Raw genomic sequence first — 20567 nt, 5'->3', positions numbered from 1 at the left:
AGGTCTGACAGACCTTTCCTACTGTCCTCCTAAATTGATTTTGACATTTGTGGGTTGAGAAGTCTGGAAACCATCACAGCTGCCAGTCATTCAGTCTCCTGAGGCCTGCTCCAGCCCTGTCTGTACTGGCATGGCCCACACTGGACTTCGCTCCTCTCTCACACTGGTGCAACAGACCTTTCCTGTCAACATTCCAGGTTGTCTTGGGCTGGAAATTTGTTTCACCCTGTCATTTTGTGGATTCTTCTATTCTAGAATCTGTTTAGAGTCATTTTTACAGGTATTTGGAAGGGTTTGGGGGAGAGCTCAAGCCAGTCCCTGCTTTTACTCCATCATCTTGGATCTGCCCCACCATTCTCTTTTCAAAAAAACAACTACGCTTCAAGATTTGCAAAGCACCTCACATCTCATTTGATCCTCAGAACAACCCTGAGGTAGGTGCTATTCCCCCCCCCCTCAATTTACAGATGCGGAGACTGAGGCAAAGAGAAGTTCACAGCTAGTTAAGTATCTGAGGTGGAAACTGAATTCAGGTCTTCCTGATTTAAAGTCCCACCCCTGAGCTCTCTGTACCAACTAGCTGCCCCTAACTATAACCCTACTTGGACTGAGTTTTCTTTTTTAACTCAAATTAATCTTAAATTGGTAGGACTCTTTTTTTTTTAGCATTATTATTCTAGTGAGATGGTGCCATGTTGTAGTGGGCAGAGAGCTTAGAGTTAAAAAAAAACCTGAGCAAAATTTGGCCCCTTACACACACTGGATATTTTAATATGGGTGAGTCACTTATTCTCTCAGTGACACATCAGGTGCTGATTTGCATTGGTAGAGAGAGTCCCTGGGAGGACCTTATTCCAATAAAATCACAGAACCATTAACCTCCCCCCACCTCACCCCCTACCAAGATATCTATGTAATACTTCATGGCTGCCCATTATGGGATACCATGATCTCCGATGAAAACCCAAGTGCTGTTCACCATGATTCCCTGCTTTCATTCCTTGTCTCTTCTTCTAATAATGATAATAATAGCTTTACATAGCACTTTAAGGTTTGCAAAATGCTTTACAAATATTATTTCATTTTATCCTCACAACAACTTTGTAAAGTAGGTACGATTATTGTCATCACATTTTGCAGATGAGGAAACTGAGGCAGACAAGGGTTAAGTGATTTGCCCAGAGTCACACAGTAGCTGTCTGAAGTCAGACTTGAGCTCAGAACTTTCTGACTAGGTGGTCCAATGTACTTAGCCTAGCTAACTATAAACATCATTTTACTATGCCATCCCTACTCCCCTCCACACACATACTACCTATCCTATTGCCTTTGGAAAAGTAATGCCCTTCCAAAGTCATATTCCAGAGTCATGGGTCTCATAGCATCAGTCTCAATGATTGCTGTGATGTGTAATTTCCCTCCTTGCATCAGGATCTTTAATTTCCTTTGCTTGTAACCAGTACACTTTGTGTACAGAAATCTGAGACCATAAGTTCTGATGGCTGCTTTCTTGGAATCAACTTCCAGGCTTCCCTACAGGTTGTTACTAAAAAAGATTTGAGACTAATTGCATTACAATGGACTTCCATTGTATTGGGAAACATTTAGATAAGTGACCTTTCTAGTTGTCATCCAGACATTGTATTGCGCAGTCAAAGAATACAGCTTCAAAAAACATATCTTTCTTTTTCTCTACTATGTTTCATAGCCACGTGGACCAAGTTACTAAGCTACAAATCTCCTGGGTTTTTTTTTTCCTGAAGCATTTAAAAGAATCTTCAGAATTGTAAAGAACACATCAAAGTGAAAACAAGCTGTCGGCTTCATTTTTGAAAGCTGAAGCATGATTCTATACTCAACTTCTCTTAATAGCTCAAATACAGCAGGATCAGAAAGCCAAATGAAACAACTTACAGAACATTTCTTGTTTAAAAAAAAATCTAAGTGCTACTGGGTTTGCAGCTGGAAGCAAAAAATAATTCTTTCCATTGGTCTAATTATGTAAACAATGAGACAGTGTTGCTTTATAAAACTCTCCTTCCACATGAAAAGACTCCATAAACCACAACACATAATTGTTGTAATTCTATTTGGAGCACACAGTGTTTTGGGCAATTTAGTTGGTGTAGGGAAGCTAAAAATCAACTATGTTAAGGTTAAGAATTGAAAAATCTCAAAATTAAACCAATTAGGGTCTTGTCTAGATTTCTATTGTCACCTGGAATAATTTGTTTGACCTGAAGTCCTTTTAGGGTTCCATGAGGTCATTAGTGATTACTAATGTATGCTAACACTTTGCATTCTTTTTTAAAAATTATTTAGGATTTTATTTTTCCTCAGTTACATGTAAAGACAATTTTTAACATTCGTTTTTAAAACTTTGAGTTCTACCTTCTCTCCCTTCCTCCCTCTCCACCACCCCTCATTGAGAAGGCAAGTGATTTGATATAGGTTGTACATGTGCAGTCATACAAAACATTCCCATATTAGTCATGTTTGAAAGAAAACATAGACAAAAAAAAACCTCAACAAAAATAAAGAAAGTAAAGACTGTATGATTTAATCTGTATTCAGACACCATCAGTTTTTTCTCTGGTGACGGATAGCATTTTTCATAATAAGTCCTTCAGAGTTTTCTTGGATCATTGTATTGCTAAGTCATTCACAGCTGATCATCTTATATTGCTGCTATTACTTTGTACACAGTACATTTCACTTTGCATCAGTTCATATAAGTCTTTCCAGGTTTTTCTGAGAGCATCCTGCTCATCATTTCTAACAGCACAATAGCATTATATCACAATCACATAGCACAATTTGTTCAGCCATTCCCCAATTGATGGGCATCCCTTCAATTTCCAATTCTTTGCCCCCAGAAAAGAACTGCTATATATTTGTACATATAGGTCCTTTTCTTGTTTTTTATCTCTTTTGAGATATAGACCTAGTAGTGGTATTGCTGTCAAAGGGTATACATGGTAGCCCTTTGGGCATAATTCCAAATCACTCTCCAGAATAGTTGAATCAGTTCACAACTTTGCCAACAGTGTATTAATGTCCCATTTTTCCCACATCCCCTCCAACATTTGTCATTTTCCTTTTCTGTCCTTTTAGCTAATCTAATAGGTATGAGGAAGTACTTCAGAATTGTTTTAATTTGCATTTCTCCAGTCAATAGTGAGTTAGAACATTTTTTTATATGGCTATAGATAGCTTTGAGTATTTCATCTGAAAACTGATCATATCTCTTGATCATTTATCAATTGGGAAAGGCTCTTATTTTTATAAATTTGACTCCATTCTCTACATGTTTAAAAAATGAGGCCTTTATCAGAAAAACTTGCTTCAAATTTTTTTTAGTTACTATTGCTAACTGTATTTCTCTCCATCCTATTCCTTCTCTCATTTGTTCTATTCTCTCTATTCTTTCAACCTTTCCCTCCTCAAAAGTGTTTTGCTTCTGCCTACCCCCTCCTCCAATAGGCCCTCCTTTTATCACCTCCCCCCTTCTCTTATCTCCTTCCCCTCCTACTTTCCCATAGGGTAAATAAGATAGATTTCTATTCCCAATTCATTTTTGAATGCTGAAGTATGACTATATACTCAGCTTCTCTTAATAGCTCAAATACTGCAGGATCAGAAAGCCAAATCAAACAACTTACAGAACATTTTTTGTTTAAAAATTTTTTTTTTGTTACTCCTTCTTTGGACCAGTTCTGATGAGAGTAAGGTTCAATCACTCCCCTTCAGCTCTCCCTTCTTCCCCTCCACTGTAAAAGCTTTTTCTTGCCTTTCATATGAGATATTTTATCCCATTCTACCTCTCCCTTTCCCTTTCTCCCAATACATTCCTCTCACCCTCAATTTTATTTTTTTAGATATCATCCCATCACATTCAACTCACACTGTGCCCTCTGTCTATATATACTCCTTACTGTCCTAATAATGAGAAAGTTCTTATGAGTTACAAGTATCGTCTTCCCATGTAGGAATATAAACAGTTTAACCCTATTAAGTCCCTTATGATTTCCCTTTCCTATTTACCTTTTTATGCTTTGCTTCAGTCTCATATTTGAAAGTCAAATTTTCTGTTTTGCCCTGTTCTTTTCAACAGGAATGCTTGAAAGTTCCCTATTTCATTGAGTATCCATTTTTTCCTCTGAAGCATTATACTCAGTTTTTCTGGATAGGTGATTCTTAGTTGTAATCCTCACACCTTTGCCCTCCAGAATATCATATTCAAGCCCTCTAATCCTTTAATGTAGAAGCTGCTAAATGTTGTGTTATCCTGACTGTGGCTCCACGATACTTGAATTGTTTCTTTCTGGAAGCTTGCAATATTTTCTCCTTGATCCAGGAGCTCTGGAATCTGGCTATAATATTCCTGCCAGTTTTCATTTTGGGATTTCTTTAAGGAGGTGAAAAGTGAATTCTTTCAATTTCTATTTTACCCTCTGGTTCTAGAATATCAAGGCAGTTTTCCTTGATAATTTCTTGAAAGATGATATCTAGGCTCTTTTTTTTGATCATGGCTTTCAGGTAGTCCAATAATTTTAAAATTATCTCTTCTGGATCTATTTTCCCTGTCGGTTGTTTTTTCCACTGAGATGTTTCACACTGTCTTCTATTTTTTCATTCTTTTGGTTTTGTTTTATTGCTTCTTGATTTCTCATAAAGTCATTAGCTTCCTTTTGCTCCATTCTAATTCTTAAGGAATTCTTTTCCTCAGTGAACTTTTGTACTTCCTTTTCCATTTGGCCATTTTTGCTTTTTAAGGCATTCTTCTCCTCATTGGCTTTCTGGACCTCTTTTGCCATTTGGTCTAGTCTATTTTTTAAGGTGTTATCTTCTTCATATCTTTTTTTTTTGGGGGGGGGGTCTCCTTTAGCAAGACGTTGACTTGTTTTTCATGATTTTCTTGTATCACTCTCATTTCTCTTCCCAATTTTTCATCTACTTCTCTTACTTAATTTTCAAACTCCTTTTTGATCTCTTCAATGGCCTGAGACCTATTCATATTTTTCTTGGAGGCTTTGGACATAGAATCTTTGACTTTGTTGTCTTCTTCTCATTGTATGTTTTGATCTTCTTTGTCACCAAAGTAAGTTTCTATAGTCTGAGTTGTTTTCCATTGTTCATTTTCCCATCCTATTACTTGACTTTTTAATTCTCTGTTAAGGTAGGGCGGAGGGTATACTGTCCCAAGCTTCAGGGGTTTTGTGCAGCTGTTTTCAGATATACTTTTAGGGATGTGCAAGTTTTTAGTTCTTCTTTATTTTTTTTTTGGAGGCGGGAAGGCAGGGCAATTGGGGTTAAGTGACTTGCCCAAGGTCACACAGCTAGTAAGTGTGTCAAGTGTCTGAGGCCGCATTTGAACTCAGGTCCTCCTGACTCCAGGGCCGGTGTTCTACTCACTGTGCCACCTAGCTGCCCCTAGTTTTTAGTTCTTCCAAGGTGGTATGATCTAAGGAGTGGTGTTTACTCCTCTCCTGGCCTGTGGTCTGGTCTGTGACTGACCACAAGCACTCTTTTCTGCCCTAAAACTGTGAGGAGGGTTCTCTCCCCACTGCTGCTACAAGCTCTGCTATCTCCTCCTTGCCCCAGGACTGCCACCCAGATCCAAGTATGGGCAAAGCAACAGAGTCTTGTCTCAGCGCTAGCAGAGAGACCCCTGTAATCGCCTTCTGATCAGTTGTTCAATCCCCTTACCTTCTGTGGGTTGAGAGCTCCAGAAGCAGCCACAGTCACTGCCAATTCAGTCACTCCCAAGGCCTCTTCCTGGTTTGCTGGGGCCGGAGCTAGACTGAGCCCCTCTCTCACTCAGGTCTGACATACCTTTCCTACTGACCTTCTAAGTTGTCTTTGGCATTTGTGGGCTGAGAAGTTTGGAAACCACCACAGCTCCCAGTGATTCAGTCCCCTGGGGCCGGCTCTGGTTTCTGGGGCCTGGTCTGTGCTGGTGTAGCCTGCACTGGACTGCATTCCTCTTTCGGCCTGGTGCAACAGACCTTCCCTGTCAACTTTCCAGGTTGTCTTGGGCTGGAAATTTGTTTCACTCTGTCTTTTTGTGGGTTCTGCTACTTTAGAATTTGTTTAGTAATTTTTTACGGGTATTTGGAGGGGTTTGGGGGAGAGCTCAGGTGAGTCCCTGCCTTTACTCCACCATCTTGGCTCTATCCCTTGCAGCTGTTTTCAGAGATACTTCTAGGGACCTGCAAGTTTTCAGTTCTTCCAAGGTGGTATGATCTAAGGAGAGGTGTTTGCTATGCTCCTGGCCTGCTCGAGCAACCACAAGCACTCTTTTCTGCCCTGGAACCATGAGGGAGGTCCCCACTCCACTGTAGAGGAAAGCTCTGGTGTGCTAGTGCTCCTTCTGGCCCTGGGACTGCCACCCAAGACTGCAACCTAGATCCAAGTATGGGCAAGGCCTGCCTCAGTGCTAGCTTAAAGACCCCTGTAATCTCCTTCTAACCAGTTTTTCAACTCCCTTGCCATCTGTGGGCTGAGAGCTCTGAAAGCAGTTACTGCCATAGTTGATTCAGTGGCTCCCAAGGCCTGCTCCTGATGTGCTGGGGCTGGGTCTGTGCTGGCACAGCTTATGCTGGACTGCATTCCACTTTGACCTAGGTGCAACAGACCTTTGCTAATGACCTTCTAAGTTGTCTTTGGCTGGAAAATTATTGTACCCCATCCTTTTGTGGGTTCTGCTGCTCCAGGAATTGTTTTATGGCATTAAAGGTATTCAGAGGGATTTAGGGGAGAGCTCAGGCAAGTAGCTGCCTTTTCTCTGCCATCTTGGCACTGCCCCAAGCCCACATTTTTCAACACTGCATTTTTCCACTGAGAACAGTCCTCTGAGGCTTTCTGGGTATGGCTTGAAAAGTATCTACACACTATAATTTGAAGTATGTTGTTTTTAGTTCTCACCTAACTCAAAATAATTCCCTATTATCTAGGTATTATAATATACTCAGAATAAGGTCACTTATGATTCTCTGTCCCATTATCTGTGATTCACCCCTAAGTGTTGGACCACCCCTGGTCTTTGTCTTACTTAGGTTCTCTTTTCTCTCTGCTTCTTGGTTATTTCATCAGCTCCCATGGATTTAAGAACATCTCTATGCAGATCACTCACAGGTCATTATATACAATTAGATCCTTTCCTGAGTGCACACAACTACCTATTGGCCATTTCTAACTGGATGTCCCACAGGCCATCCTAAACCCAGTATATCCAAAACAAAATTCATCATAATCGTTGCCAAACCCTCCCCTCTTCCTAACTTCTCTCTGCTAAGGATTCTACCATCCTTCAATTCACCCTGGTTCACAAATTCATAATCATCCTCAACTCTCCCATATCTAACCAATTGCCAAGACTCATTAATTCTAATTCCTTATCATCTCCCACATCTCTCTCCTCACGTGGATGCCTCATCATCCCTTATCTGGAATACTGCAACAAGCTAATGATTCTTTTGACTTCAGCCTTTCTTCTCTCTTCTGTTTAGCTGCCAAACTGATATACTTAAAGCATAAGTCATAGAGGGTCCATGTCACTCCCTTGCTCAGGAAGCTTCACTGACTCTCTTTTGGCTCTCAGATAAAACATAAACTTCCTTGTTTCACATCTAAGACTCCTTACAAACTGGTGCCTACCTATGTTTTGAGGCTGATTATACATTCCTCCACCTCATGTGCTCATTTGTAAATGCATCATCTTCACTCTGAGAAGTGGTATCAAAAGATCTTTCATTCTCCTTAACTTTATTAGTTCTGAATTTTTCACCAGAGATAGAGCACTTCTGGCAGAATCTCATTTTGAGACCTATCTATCTCTTAGAATCTCTTCTCTGGGGATGTTTCCCCCTCAGTGTTATTCTCTCAATAATATTCCCAATAAGTACAACCTGACCAGAAAATGCTATTGGTTTCCACTGTTTACAAAGACAAAGAAAACAATGAAAAACAAAGAAAGTTAAGCAGATTTCTCCCATGCCCAGAGGCAAAGGCTTTAGGAGAAAGGACATATAGGATTATTACCTTAGTGTCTGTAGACCAGCAAGGTTTCAGCAATATGGCTTCCTTCCTCTCACCCAATGGGCCCTCTTAGAATCATGGCCCCTTTCTTTGTGATGGTAGTCTTTACCTGCACTTCTACTCTCCCATCTCCTTGTAGCTTTTCCCAGCTTTCTGTTCTCCAGCTCCAGAATCTACTTATGCCATGAGGAGCTAGGTCCTCCCTCTTAAGTCTGCTGCTTAGAGTCAGTGAATTGATTTTTAAAAGTCACCTTCTTTATCCTATTGCTTGTGCTTCATTCCTGATTCACTTAAGGGACTAGTTTGTACCTCATAATGGTTCATCAGTAATGGCTACATTTTCAGTTAGTTGGCACTTTGTTTACCGGGCCCTTAAATACCTTCTCTCCTCTTTCCCATCCTCCCCACCTGCAGAGAATTGTCAAGTTGTCATGGAGATATTCTACAGTAGTAGTAGAAAACAGACTCTGCCCCTGAGTTCACCAGTAGTTTACACAAGTGTAGTACCAGCCCACTGTGTGCAAGAGTTGCCCTCCATGCACATACCCTCTCCTTTTCTTTATTAGAACTGGAGTTCCATGCCACCTCTTAGCTGTGGGGGACTCTCTCACACACTAAAAGTGGAACTGCTTCCCCTCCAAGGGAAACATTCCTTACTTTTGTATTTACTTATCTGGGTTTATTATGTTCCCATCCAAGAAACTGTAAGCCTTGAGGGCAGGGACTATTTTTGGTTTTGAATCTCAATGCCTAGGACATAATGCCTAATAAATGATCACTTTCTTCCCTTCAATCTCTCTAATAAGAAATGAAGAAGAGGAAAGGAGACTGAGAAAAGGATAAGGTGGAGGTACAAAGAAAGGCAGGAGGGCAGAGGAGGAAATGAAGGGAAGAAAGGAAGGGAAAGAACATAGAAAAGGAAAAAGGAAAGGAGAAAGAAGATACAAAGAAGGGGAGTAAGAGGAGACATGGGTATTGAGCTATGTGTGGTACTACTACCAGATGCCTCCAGAAAATTAAATTGCAAAAAATTAGATCCTTCACGGAAACAGCCCTTGTTATGAAGCCAAATGTCCTGGCTTCCAGTCTTGACTCGGCTTCTTGCACCTGCGTGGCTTTGTACGAGTCATCTCATCCCCCACCCTTAGTTTCTATATTTGTAAGTGATGAGGTAGAACTAGATGACCTCTGTGGTCCCTTCCAACTCTAAAATTCTATGATTCCATGAGATTTTTTTAGAAATGTATCCCCTTAAAATAAGAGCAGAGAAAGGAAGACAGATTTGGAAGAATCAAATAAGCATTGTTAAGTCTCAAGTGCTATGCTAGGCTATTCAAAGATGTCATAAGGATAAAAAGTACAAAATTTAGTAATGAATTTATATGCAGGGTAAGAGAAAGGGAGGAAGTGAGGATCAAGCCAAGGTATAAACCTCGGGAAGTTGGAAAAGGGCAAAGATTATTGTGGAGTTTTGTCTCAGACTAATCCTAGAGACCTCAATTAAACAAATGTTTATTAGGCAACTATTGTGTGCAGAGACCTAATTATATAATACAGTATAATACAGAAAGGAGCCCCACTGAAGTAGATATTATAAACCTAGTTCTTCCTTCTAATAAGCTATTAGCTTCTATTTGGTCACACACATATACATATACATACAAGTTTATATATACATGCCTATACACATACACACATGCATATATATGTAAGAGATGTTTAAGAACTTAATGGAATTTTGGAATTTGTGGTTCAGATGGGATGAAAGTTCCCCCTCTGAGAGTATTTTGGACTATTTCTTTCTTTGAGCAAGAAAGAAGACTGGGAGCCGTGCCCAGGAATTTTGAAAAAGGATGGGGACCCACACACACACACCATCTGTAGAGAAGGATCTTGGAGATGGTATCCCCAGTCCCACCAAGGACTTAATAAGTTGAGGTGAAAAGCATTAATGGCTAAGTGGTAACACCTGACAGAAACAATTGAAATAGAGACCAGAATAATTGGTGGCACCACAGAAGAGAAAGGAAGGGTGAAGTTTCAATGGAGTTCAGGAGGCATCTCAGAATGGAGAACTCTGATTAGAGCTGTTGGCTATACTCACTTCTAAAAGACTAAAGAAGCTTAAGAAAAAGTCTATTCTTTCTTTGAACTTCCTCTTCTTGGCCCTGTCCAGTAAGAGACACTATAATGTATATTGCTTATTTTTACCTTAAATGTTTCTTGTATCCTGATCTTGCCACTAGTACAGAGGCTGGGGCAGGGAGGGGGAGCTGGAGGTACCCAAAATATTTAAACTGGGGCATACTGTCAAACATTTCTCTGAATATTGGGAATTTTCCTTACTGGGGACTCTGAGTTATTGTGACTATACTAATAACCTATCTCCTAAATAAACTCCATAAAACAGCACAGGGGATCTTGGGAACCAAAGGACCATTATATTGTCCCTAGGCTAAAAAGTGACCCAATTGTAATAGAGTGTGGTTGATTAAATCTCCAGCCTCCAAGGAAGGGAGGCACTGTGGAGACAGGGAAGGTCTGAGGGAGGACACCTGGAAGGGATTGTGTTCTCTCTTCCCTTCTAAAAGGGGGAGATGAAAGGATTGAGCATTTTCCACAGGGTTCCCCCTGAAGTTCAATATCAAAACCAAGTACCAGAAGAGAGCTCAATAACCAAAGACAAAAAGGTATACATACAGACACAGACTGTCTCTCCATAACAGTACAATGAGCGAAGAAGGGAAAAATTCAATTAATTTTAGTTTTATGTGCATGAATCCAAAGAATGAGTTTTGTTGTTTTGTCAAGATTACCACCATTGAGGCCTTCCCCTGGCCCCACCTGAATCAGTTTGGTTATTATATAGACATGAAATAAAATGCCTATGGAAGGAATTGTCTGGATGATTTAAGCAAGACATTCAGATCCTGTAACTGATAAAATACGAATTTCAGCCCTGAATTTTGAGAATAACTACCTTTTCTTTCTCTCTGCTTTGTTTGGTTGAGTTTACACAAACTTTCTTTGAAAAACATGGACTATAAGTGAAAGATAAAAATCTTCCCTGCAAGCTAGCATCTAGGACTAGGAAAATCAAAGGAACAATAGGAAAGAGCTCCCTGAGGAATATTCCAATGGCTCCCCAAGGACCCTGATTATCAATTAATTATTTGTAGTGTCTCAAGGGCTCACCAAAAACCAAGAAGGCAGCTTAGAGGAAAAGGATCCAAGTAATGTAACTGCCCTTTCCTTTTCCCTTGCCCACTCTTGCCTCCTTCTCCCTCTTAAGATCATCATTTCCCTCCCCAACCCCCCAAATGGTGATGATGGAATGCCTTTAGATTCCTCCCGCAGTCAGGAAAGCCGGAAGTCAGTCTTTCTGTCCTGACCCTGTAGACCAGAGTTTCCCTTTTTGTCTCTGTGATGTCCTGGGCTGGATGATATTCCTCCCTCATCAAACTGTTGGAGGTTCCATCTTGGCTCCCCTGAATTCTCTGAGGACTAGCAGCAGCTGAGTACGATGGGAAGACAGGAAAGTTTGATGTCAGAACTGGCTTTGAATCCCAGCTGGCTAGCTACTAACTGACTAAGCAAATAACTCCAATTTTCTGGGCTTCAGTTTCCTTATCTATGAAATGATTGGCTAGGGCTAGGTGCTTTCTAAGGTCTCTTCCAGCTCTAAATCTATGCACCTAAGGTAATTTCAGTGGTGTTTGACTTTTTAAAAACCAAATAAAATTGTTTTTACTGAGTCATTGTTTTCCCTCTAAATAATAAAAATCGCAAGATCATGGGAAGCATTTCTTAACTAAGTCCTTAAAACAATTATAGCCCCATAGAGTTGTCTTTTAAAGAATGATACTCTATTTTAGGAATATTTTCCAAATTGAACTCAGTGATAATTACTGCTGCTGTACCTCCTCCCCCTCTCCCAATTCCTCCATCAAAAATCAAGGTAGAATGAAGCTCTAGATGAGTGGGAAAGAGATAGAAGAACACATTTCCCATCATCCCCCTTTTCTTATGTCAGAGTTGACCATAACCCTACAGAAGTGATCGATATTAGAGGTTTAAGATTTGAAAGAAAACCTCAAAGGAGGTGATAATCTCATGCTTTCCTAGCTAGAATTGCTTATTTATTTTATTGTGAGTATTAGTGACTAGTTAAATCAGTAAAGAAATCCCAGACTCCCTTTTGGTAATACCCAAAACATGAGAAGTACAGGAAGGCACGCAGGCCAACATACTGCTGCCCTTGAAATCACAACAGCAGACTGCCTCAGAGAGCTTTAAACCAGAATCTGTTACTTTAAACAGCAAAGTACCAGACCCCTTAAGAGCAGCTAGCTATTAGAGGCTTGCACCACTGCATGGACAGAAGATTTGAGTCTAGAACTGCTGTTTGTCCTTCATTTTTGAAGAGGACCAATAACATCATGATGGTGATATCTTTCTTGACTTGATCATGAACTGGATTTAAGTGAGGCAGAGTTGTACAAAGTCATCAGCCTCGTTTTCTTTCAGAGTCATCAAAGCCCGGGGGAAGACAAAAATCAAGTTGATTGCAATGGCCCAGGACACATTGGATGACCTTGGCGTCTTCAATGCCTGACCAAGCTCTCAACACTCTACCATCCCTGTTTTCAGCTGCCTTTGGGGCAGTTCGAACAAATCATTCCATCTGCCCATTCTGCAAGAGGGAAAATCTTCACGTGCTTGGGGTAAACATTCCCCTAACTCGTTTATAGGTTTGAGCCCTATCAGTTACCCTCAACCTGGTTTAGCCCTTCTGCTGAAACAGCTTACTGGGGTGTGGCCGTTGCATGTGCTACAGCTTCTTAGAGCCACAGGTGAGGATTGGGTGAATCAGGCAAAGGCGGATGAGCCGCCCCTAAAAGAACTCGGTAAACCCTCACACCAGAGGTGCTAGTTCTCCAAATTATCCCATACAGCCCAGAACAGGTGATCTCTATGTTACCTGAAAATAGGGACAGGATCATAGGACTTTCCAGAGCATGGTGGAAAGAGCATTGGAGTTGAAATAAGGAGACCCGGGCTCTAGTTCCCAGCTGAGCCATTACTTAAGGTATGTGGCTTTAGTTGAGTCTCAGCCACTTTGAGCTTCAGCTTCCTCATTTGTAAAGTGAAAGCAGTAATATCTATCCTCCATCTCTCCCTCAGAGTGAAGAAATTAAATGAGACAATGTGAAAGTGCTATCTATTGAAACTGCAAAGTGACACACGAACACCACAGGATCATGGATCTAAGAATGGAAGGGATCTTTGAGGCAGATGAGGAAAACGAGGCATGGAGCCTAGTACCCTATCCAGTGGGCCATGCTGCCGCTCTTATGGACAGTAAGGAGACTGAGACCCAGAGAGGCTAAGTAAATTACCTAAGATCACATAGGTAGGTTATGTTTGTAACTGTGGATGTTGATTTGTGTCGTTGTTTGGTTGATTAGTCATGTCTGACTCTTTATGACCCCATTTGGGGTTTTCTTGGCAAAGATACTGGAGTGGTTTGCATTTCCTTCTCCACCTCATTTTACAGATGAGGAAACTGAGGCAAACAGGATTAAGTGACTTGTACGGAGTCACACCATTAGTGACTGAGGTCACATTTGAACTCGGGTCCTCTTAACTCTAAGGCCACCCCTCTATCCACTATTTCACCTAGCTGTCCATGTTGGATAATGTTGCCTATTTGTTAACAGTTTGTTTCTTGAAACAGCTCACATGTCTATAGACTTTGAAAGTTTATAAAATTCTGACACATATTTTCTCATTTGAGCCTCATTAAGAACCCTGTGAGTTGAGTAAGCCCATGTTGGTGGCCCATTTTACAGATGAGGAAACTGAGGCTCAGAGAAATTAAGTGACTTGCTCAAGATCATCTAGGTGCTAAGTGGTAGAGCCAGAGGTCAAACCCAGGCCCTCTGAACTACACCACCCTACTTCTAAGGGGGTTTTGTCACAAGGCTTTGAGATAGTTAGGCTCAACAGAGGGTCACACAGTATGAGTTGAGTTCAGAATTCAGGTCTTTCCATTCCAAATTTGGTGCTCTATCTATGATACTCCAATTCAGTATACAACCACTGCAGCTACAAGTGAGGAAAGGCCAGATTGTCCTATGGTGTATATTTCCAAGGTTGTTGGGTACATATTTAGGCTAAGTATAAGATGTTGGAGGGATAAGTAGGGGTGGGGAGAACGGAGGAAAGTAATTCAGGCATCCCTTCACATAAGTTACATATTCTCTAAATATTTAACCTGAGAGATTATCTGGTCCAAGCCCATTTTACAATCGAGAAAAAAATGAGGCCCAGAGAGTTCTAGTGATTTGATTCTGTTTTGGCCAAGGTCCAGTTCCAAAAAACCAGCTCTCTGTCTCTAATAATCAGTTTTCTCAGTGCAGGTTCACCAACATTACTCTTCTGCCTATCAGGCTGGAATCCAGAATGATTCTTCCCAGATTAGAAAGAAAAATCTCTACAAATCCTTAGCAAGTCTCTGGTCTGAGGGTTTACTTCTCAGCATTTTCTTTGGGTGATGGATGGGAGCTTTGCTTCTTAAACTATCTCCCTGGAAAGCTATATCTGCCCCAAACAATGCCAAGAGACTTTTCGAACAGTATTATTAATTCTGAATAAGGCACCCCTCCAAACATTTACCAATTATATTACTATGTTTCCTCTGTGATCCACATCCTCTGCAACTGAATAAGAAATTGGAGCATTTACATTACATTGGAGCTCCTCTTCCCTGCTTTTCCATTACACCCATAGGCAGAGGCAATAATATGCTTACGCTCCTAAATAGAAACTTTTAAACCAATTCTGCTCCTCTTCTGTCATAGTTTTCCTCTGATATATTTCAGGGATGTGTTAAGAATCATCTCCATTGTGCAAAATGGATAATTTTGATTATGTTAAATTGAAATGTTTTTGTATAAATAAAGCCAATGCAACAAAGATTAGGAAGGGAGGCAGAAAATTGGGAGAAAATCTTTACAACCAGTGTCTCTGATAAAGGCCTCATCTCTAAAATATACAGGGAACTGAGCTAAATCTATAGGAATGCAAGTCATTCCCCAATTGAGAAATGGTCAAAGGATATGAACAGGAAGTTTTCAGAGGAAGAAATTAAAGATATCTATAGGCATGTGAAAAAATGCTCGAAATCACTACTGATTAGAGAAATACAAATCAAAACGCTTAGGTACCATATCTCTCCTGTCAGATTGGCTAAAATGACAAAACAGGAAAATGATAAATTCTGGAGAGGATGTGGGAAAATCGGAAGGTTATTACATTGCTGGTGGAGTTGTGAACTGATGCAGCCATTCTGGAGAGCAGTTTGGAACTATGCCCAAAGAGCTATAAAAATGTTCATACCCTTTGACCCAGCAATACCACTTCTAGGGTTGTATCCCAAAGAGATCACACAAGTGGGAAAAGGACCCATATGTACAAAAATATTTATAGTGGCTCTTTTTGTAGTAGCTAAGAATTGGAAATCAAGGGGATGCCCATCAATCGGGGAATGTCTGAACAAGTTGTGGTATATGAATGTAATGGAATACTATTGTGCTATAAGAAATGGGGATGATACAGACTTCATAACAACCTGGAAAAACCTACGCGACATAATGCTGAGTGAGCGGAGGAGACCCAGGAGAACATTATACACAACCACAGATACATGGATTCTGTGAGGACTAACTCTGATACACTTTGCTTTTCTCAGCAACACAAGGTGCAAAGACAACTCCAAAGGACTTACCATGGAGAATGCTATCTACATCCAGAAAAAAGAACTGTGAAGTATGAATGCAGATTGAGGCACACTTTATGCTCACCTTTTTTCCCTTTTTTTCCCTCTCTTTTGTTTTTGGGTTTTTTTTTTTTGTTTTGTTCCTTCTTTCTCATGATTCATTCCATTGGTCATAATTCTTCTCCACAACTTGACTAGTGTGTGAATAAGTTCAATGCGAAGTTATGCGTGGAAGATATATCGGATTCCATGCCGTCTTGGGGAGGGGGGGGGAGAGGGGGAAGAAAATCTGGAACTAAAAATTATGTAGAACCGAGAGTTGTAAACTAAAAATAAAAAAAAAATTTTAAAAAAGGATCATCTTCATTGAATTATATTATTTTAAACTCAGGTTGGGGCTTGTCAATAAGAAACTTTGAATCTCAGGGGCAGCTAGATGGCTCAGTGACTAGAGCACCGGCTCCAGAGTCATGGAGTCAGGAGGATCTAAGTTCAAATTCGGCCTCGACACCTGACACACTTAGTAGCCTTGTGACCTTGGGCAAGTCACTTAACCCTAATCGCCCTGTCTTCCCCCCTCCCCCACAAAAAAGAAAAGAAAAAGAAACTTTGAGTCTCCCCAAGGGGACTGTTTTGGGTTACAGCCTGGAAATAACTTTGCTTTAAGGGGGAGGGGGAAGGATACCCCTTAAAGCTGAAAGGAAGCAGAATATAGATGGTGGGTTCTGAACATCATTTCTTGGCAATACCCTCCTGGTTTCAGTGAAGACTCTAGGAAAGAACTGTCTTACATGGAGACAAAAGTGGTTAGCCCAGGGCACTGGCACCTGAATTCCCCCTGCCCAATAGGGATAGATGGTTTAAAGGAAAAGAGCACCTGAAAAGGCACTGAAGCAAAACTCAATCCAAAAAGTGAGGGCAGTTGCAGAATTTGGAGATGGAAGAATTGGAGAGAGAAAATAAGGGGAATGTGAAAAATAAAGCACCTACATGTCTAAATATCACCAGGCCTCCTGGCAAACAGCTACCCTCGTCCCAGTTTAGAAATAGCTTAATCCTTCTTCCATCACCTACGTATCAGCCTAGATGTGCAGGCTGGTGTTTCCTCAACCTGTACAGGGCGGTGTGCAAATCTCCTCTAGCTCCCTCTTCTCCCCTGCCGCCCCTGTTTCTCCCACTTCCCCAAAGCCAAGTGCCTTCCCATCCCACACCTTCCAAAAGTCCCTGGTGACTCGAACGTCTTTTTCCTTCTCTTTACCTGTACTGTCTCAGGCAGGGGCAAGACTGCAACTCGACGTCTCCCGATGCGAAATTTAGCCGCCTTGTAGATCTTCCAGTAGACGAAAAGTACTACTCCGAGGGGAACGTAGAAAGCGCCACAGGTGGAGAAAACAGCGTAGGAGGGCTCCTGACTCACCTGGCAGCGCTGGAGCTCAGCACTATACACCTCACCCCAGCCGAACAGCAAGGGAGCAAAGGCTATGAGAGCAGACAGGGCCCAGGTGAGGACAATCATGAGGTTGGAGGCGCGGCTGCGAGTGCGCAGGGTGTACTGGATGTGGCGGGTGATGGTCCAGTAGCGGTCCAGGGCGATGGCCGCCACGTTCCAGATGCTGGCGGTGCAGCAGAGGACGTCGAAAGAGATCCAGACGTGGCACAGGGCGCGCCCCAGCCGCCATCGCTTCCCGGTAGATATCTCGCTCACCAGGCTAAGGGGCATGACCAGCGCCGCCACAAGCACGTCGGATACAGCGGTCGAGGCCACTAGATTGTGGGGGACACGGTGAAAGGCGCGCACCCTTAGGATGGTGGCCAGAACCAGCAGGTTCCAGAGGAAGGTGGCCACAATGAGGAGGACTAACAGCGTCAAGACTAACACGGTAAAAATGGAGAAGGGGGGCTCCTTGCGGTGCAAGATGCCAGCACTCTCCCCGACGTCGCCCTGATCTCCAGCAGCTCCTAGGGTGCTGGGGCTACTGTTGTAATCCTCAGGCCCCGACGTGAAGGTGAGGGCTGAAGGGGTGGATACGTTGCTGCTCTCCATCGTGTGCTCCTTTCTCTGCCTCCCAGACTCTGGGCACCAAAACTCAAGCTTTCAGTTGCATAGGCACAAAGCCGACGGGGCGAGTAGGATGGTGGGAATGGGCAAGAGGAGTATGCGGGGGAAGAGGAAAACGAGAAAGGTAGAAACCGCACAGTCTACTGAGCTGGAGCAGCGTTACTGAGATTGCTCGCCCCCACTGTGCTGGAGAATGGAGCCGTTCGCTCGTGGCTAAACTCGACCCCGGAGATTGTGGCGGGGGAAGAGGCAGTCTGCGAGAATGGCAGATTCGGGCTTCCTTCACAATTGCTTCTCGATTCTCCCTCCAAGCCTTCTCTCCATCCCGGAGACGGTCGGGCAGCAGGAGAGATGGGAGGCTGCTGGAGCGCAGCGAGGTCTGTCCGCTGGCTGAAGCAGCTGGAGCAGCAGCGAGCGTGGATGGGCGCCTTCCCTCTTTGCCTAGGGGTTAGGGCAGCGGGGAGGGGGTAAAGTGGCGCACCAGCCAATGGGAGTCCAGCACACTCCCCTTCCTCAGCTTGTTTCCAAGCGTTAATCCCTCTCCGTGTGGTATTATCAAGTCTGCTGGTGTTGTGTTTTGAAGGATGTGCTAAATTCTGAACCCGCCACCTTTGCGGATCCTGTGAATGGGTCGTGACTTTTGGCTGTATATTTGGAAGTTGGTGGAACAGGTACTTTTTGTTTATTTATTGTCCCGCCCCAGTTCTCTCTTGGAGACCCAGCTGATGCCTCTCAGCTCAGCATGAAGTGAGAGAATGAAGGGTTCAGGTGTACTTTGGATTTAAAATAGAAAAACCTTAATAACTCCCTCACTCCCTTACGCCGAAGCACTCTTGCGCTGTGAGACGACAAATTAGATCGAATAAATTGGGCTTGCCTGATAAGGCCTTGAGAAATCTGATAATTCACATCCCTCCTCTGTCCTTCTCCCCAACTCCCCAACTCCTACCTGAAAGCAGAAGCACGTTCATTCCGCTCTTCCCGGGCCCCATGATATATCCCTCACTTCTGAGATTACCTTATTATTATTATTATTTGTTTTTTACTATATATATGTATGTATATCTTGTGTGTACCTAATTATTTGCATCTCTTCTCTCCCATTAGAATATGAGCTTCTTAAATGCAAAGACTGGATTTTGTTGTGTTTTTTTTATTTTTGCCCTTTTTAAAAATTCCCAAGCACATTGAAAGTGTTTAGTTAATATACTTGTTGACTGTTGAATGAAATTTACCTTGCCTGTTCCCCATCTCATCCCCTACCCCCATTCCCAACTTCTAACATTCAGGTCTAGATTTTGAGAGGAAGAAGTAGTAGGATTATCGCTTTAGATCCAAAAGGGGCATTAAAGGTCGTTGACCCCAATCCTCTCATTTTACAAGTGAGAAATTTGAGATCCAGAGAATTTAAATGACTTGCCCAAAGTCTCATTTTAAGTGGCAGAGGCAGGCTTAAAACCTGGCTCCTCTGATTTCAAATCCAGCACACTTTCCATGCTGCAAATATAGTGTTTTTTGGCATCTCATCCAGTTAGCTCATTTTTAAGATGTGAAAACAAAATACTGAAAATTCAAGATTTACCCAAGGTCACACAGATAGTATCCAAGTTGGAACTAGAACCCAAGTGTTTGGATTCCCTGTCCAGTGAAGAATCAATGTTGAATAACTCAGGTGTTAAAAGCAAAACACCTCTAAACTCATTCATTAAGAGACAGGATTTGAACTCAGCTCTTTTGACTCCAACACCAGTGCTCCCTCCACAATGTCATGCTTAGTTGATAACTCACAGGTAATTATTTGAGATATATAGATGGCAACTGTACTGTCTAGGTCCACGTTGCTAGTAAGGCAGTTTTGAAACCAGGTCTTCCTGACTCCAAGTTCAGTACCCCATCCTCCAAGACATACCGTATAGGAAATGAAAAAAGGCAAAAATATTGAAGTGTACTGTTGAGTGTACTATTTTGTTGTTGTTCGACTTTCATTTTCAAAGAGAAAATCACCAGGTGAATGGATTGGATTTAAGTGAGGCAGAGTTGTGAAAAGTCATGAGCTTCACTGTCCCACAGTCACGGAAGTCAGTAGCAAGACAAAAATCGGGATGACTGGTTATGGCCCAGGAGGTAGTAGATGACCTTGGTGTCTTCGATGTCTGACCAAGCTCTCGAATATATTATTTTCTTTCTTAAAATGTGAGGGAAGCGAGGAGAATAAGCATTTATATAGTATCTCCTATGTGCAAGGTACTCTGCTAAGTGCTTTATGAATATTATTGTACTAACCATCTTTATGATTGATAAATCAACAAGCATTATTCAGCCCTTACTATGTGTCAGGCATTGTGCACTGGGTTACGGTATACAAGCAAAACAAACAAACAAAAACACAACACAACCCCAGCTTGTGAACATTAAATTCAATTATTTATATCACTCCAAATTTCATTTCGAATTTTGTTATAACTTTTTGTTAAAAGTCCTTAGTCTGCACAGTCTTGTGTCTCCCTCAAGAATAAAAGAAAAGTCTTTATCATTGCCTTCTCACTGGGACCGTCTCCACCATACACTGGTTGCTGAACTTACCTGTGTTCTTAACCTTATTGCACATGATACAATGCTTAGACGTACCGATCTATGAACAAAGACAACTTTAAAATTAAAAAAAAATCATCAACCACACAGACAATA

The 20567-nt window shown here is 41.9% G+C and overlaps 1 protein-coding gene across 1 annotated transcript in view; it reads right to left on the bottom strand.

The window, feature by feature from the left end:
- LOC118835521 (5-hydroxytryptamine receptor 5B-like) overlaps positions 1-17864 on the bottom strand; it is a 35162-nt gene extending 17298 nt beyond the window's left edge. Inside the window, exon 1 of the mRNA XM_036742711.1 lies at positions 17079-17864. Coding sequence (XP_036598606.1) covers positions 17079-17864 — 786 coding nt within the window. The remainder of the gene's footprint in view (positions 1-17078) is intronic.
- Between the last annotated feature and the right edge of the window lie 2703 nt (positions 17865-20567).

Source organism: Trichosurus vulpecula, chromosome 2 (assembly GCF_011100635.1).
Source record: "Trichosurus vulpecula isolate mTriVul1 chromosome 2, mTriVul1.pri, whole genome shotgun sequence".
NCBI lineage: Eukaryota > Metazoa > Chordata > Mammalia > Diprotodontia > Phalangeridae > Trichosurus > Trichosurus vulpecula.
The sequence above is the reverse complement of the archived record's forward strand: the minus strand, read 5'-3'. Positions and strand labels throughout refer to the sequence as shown.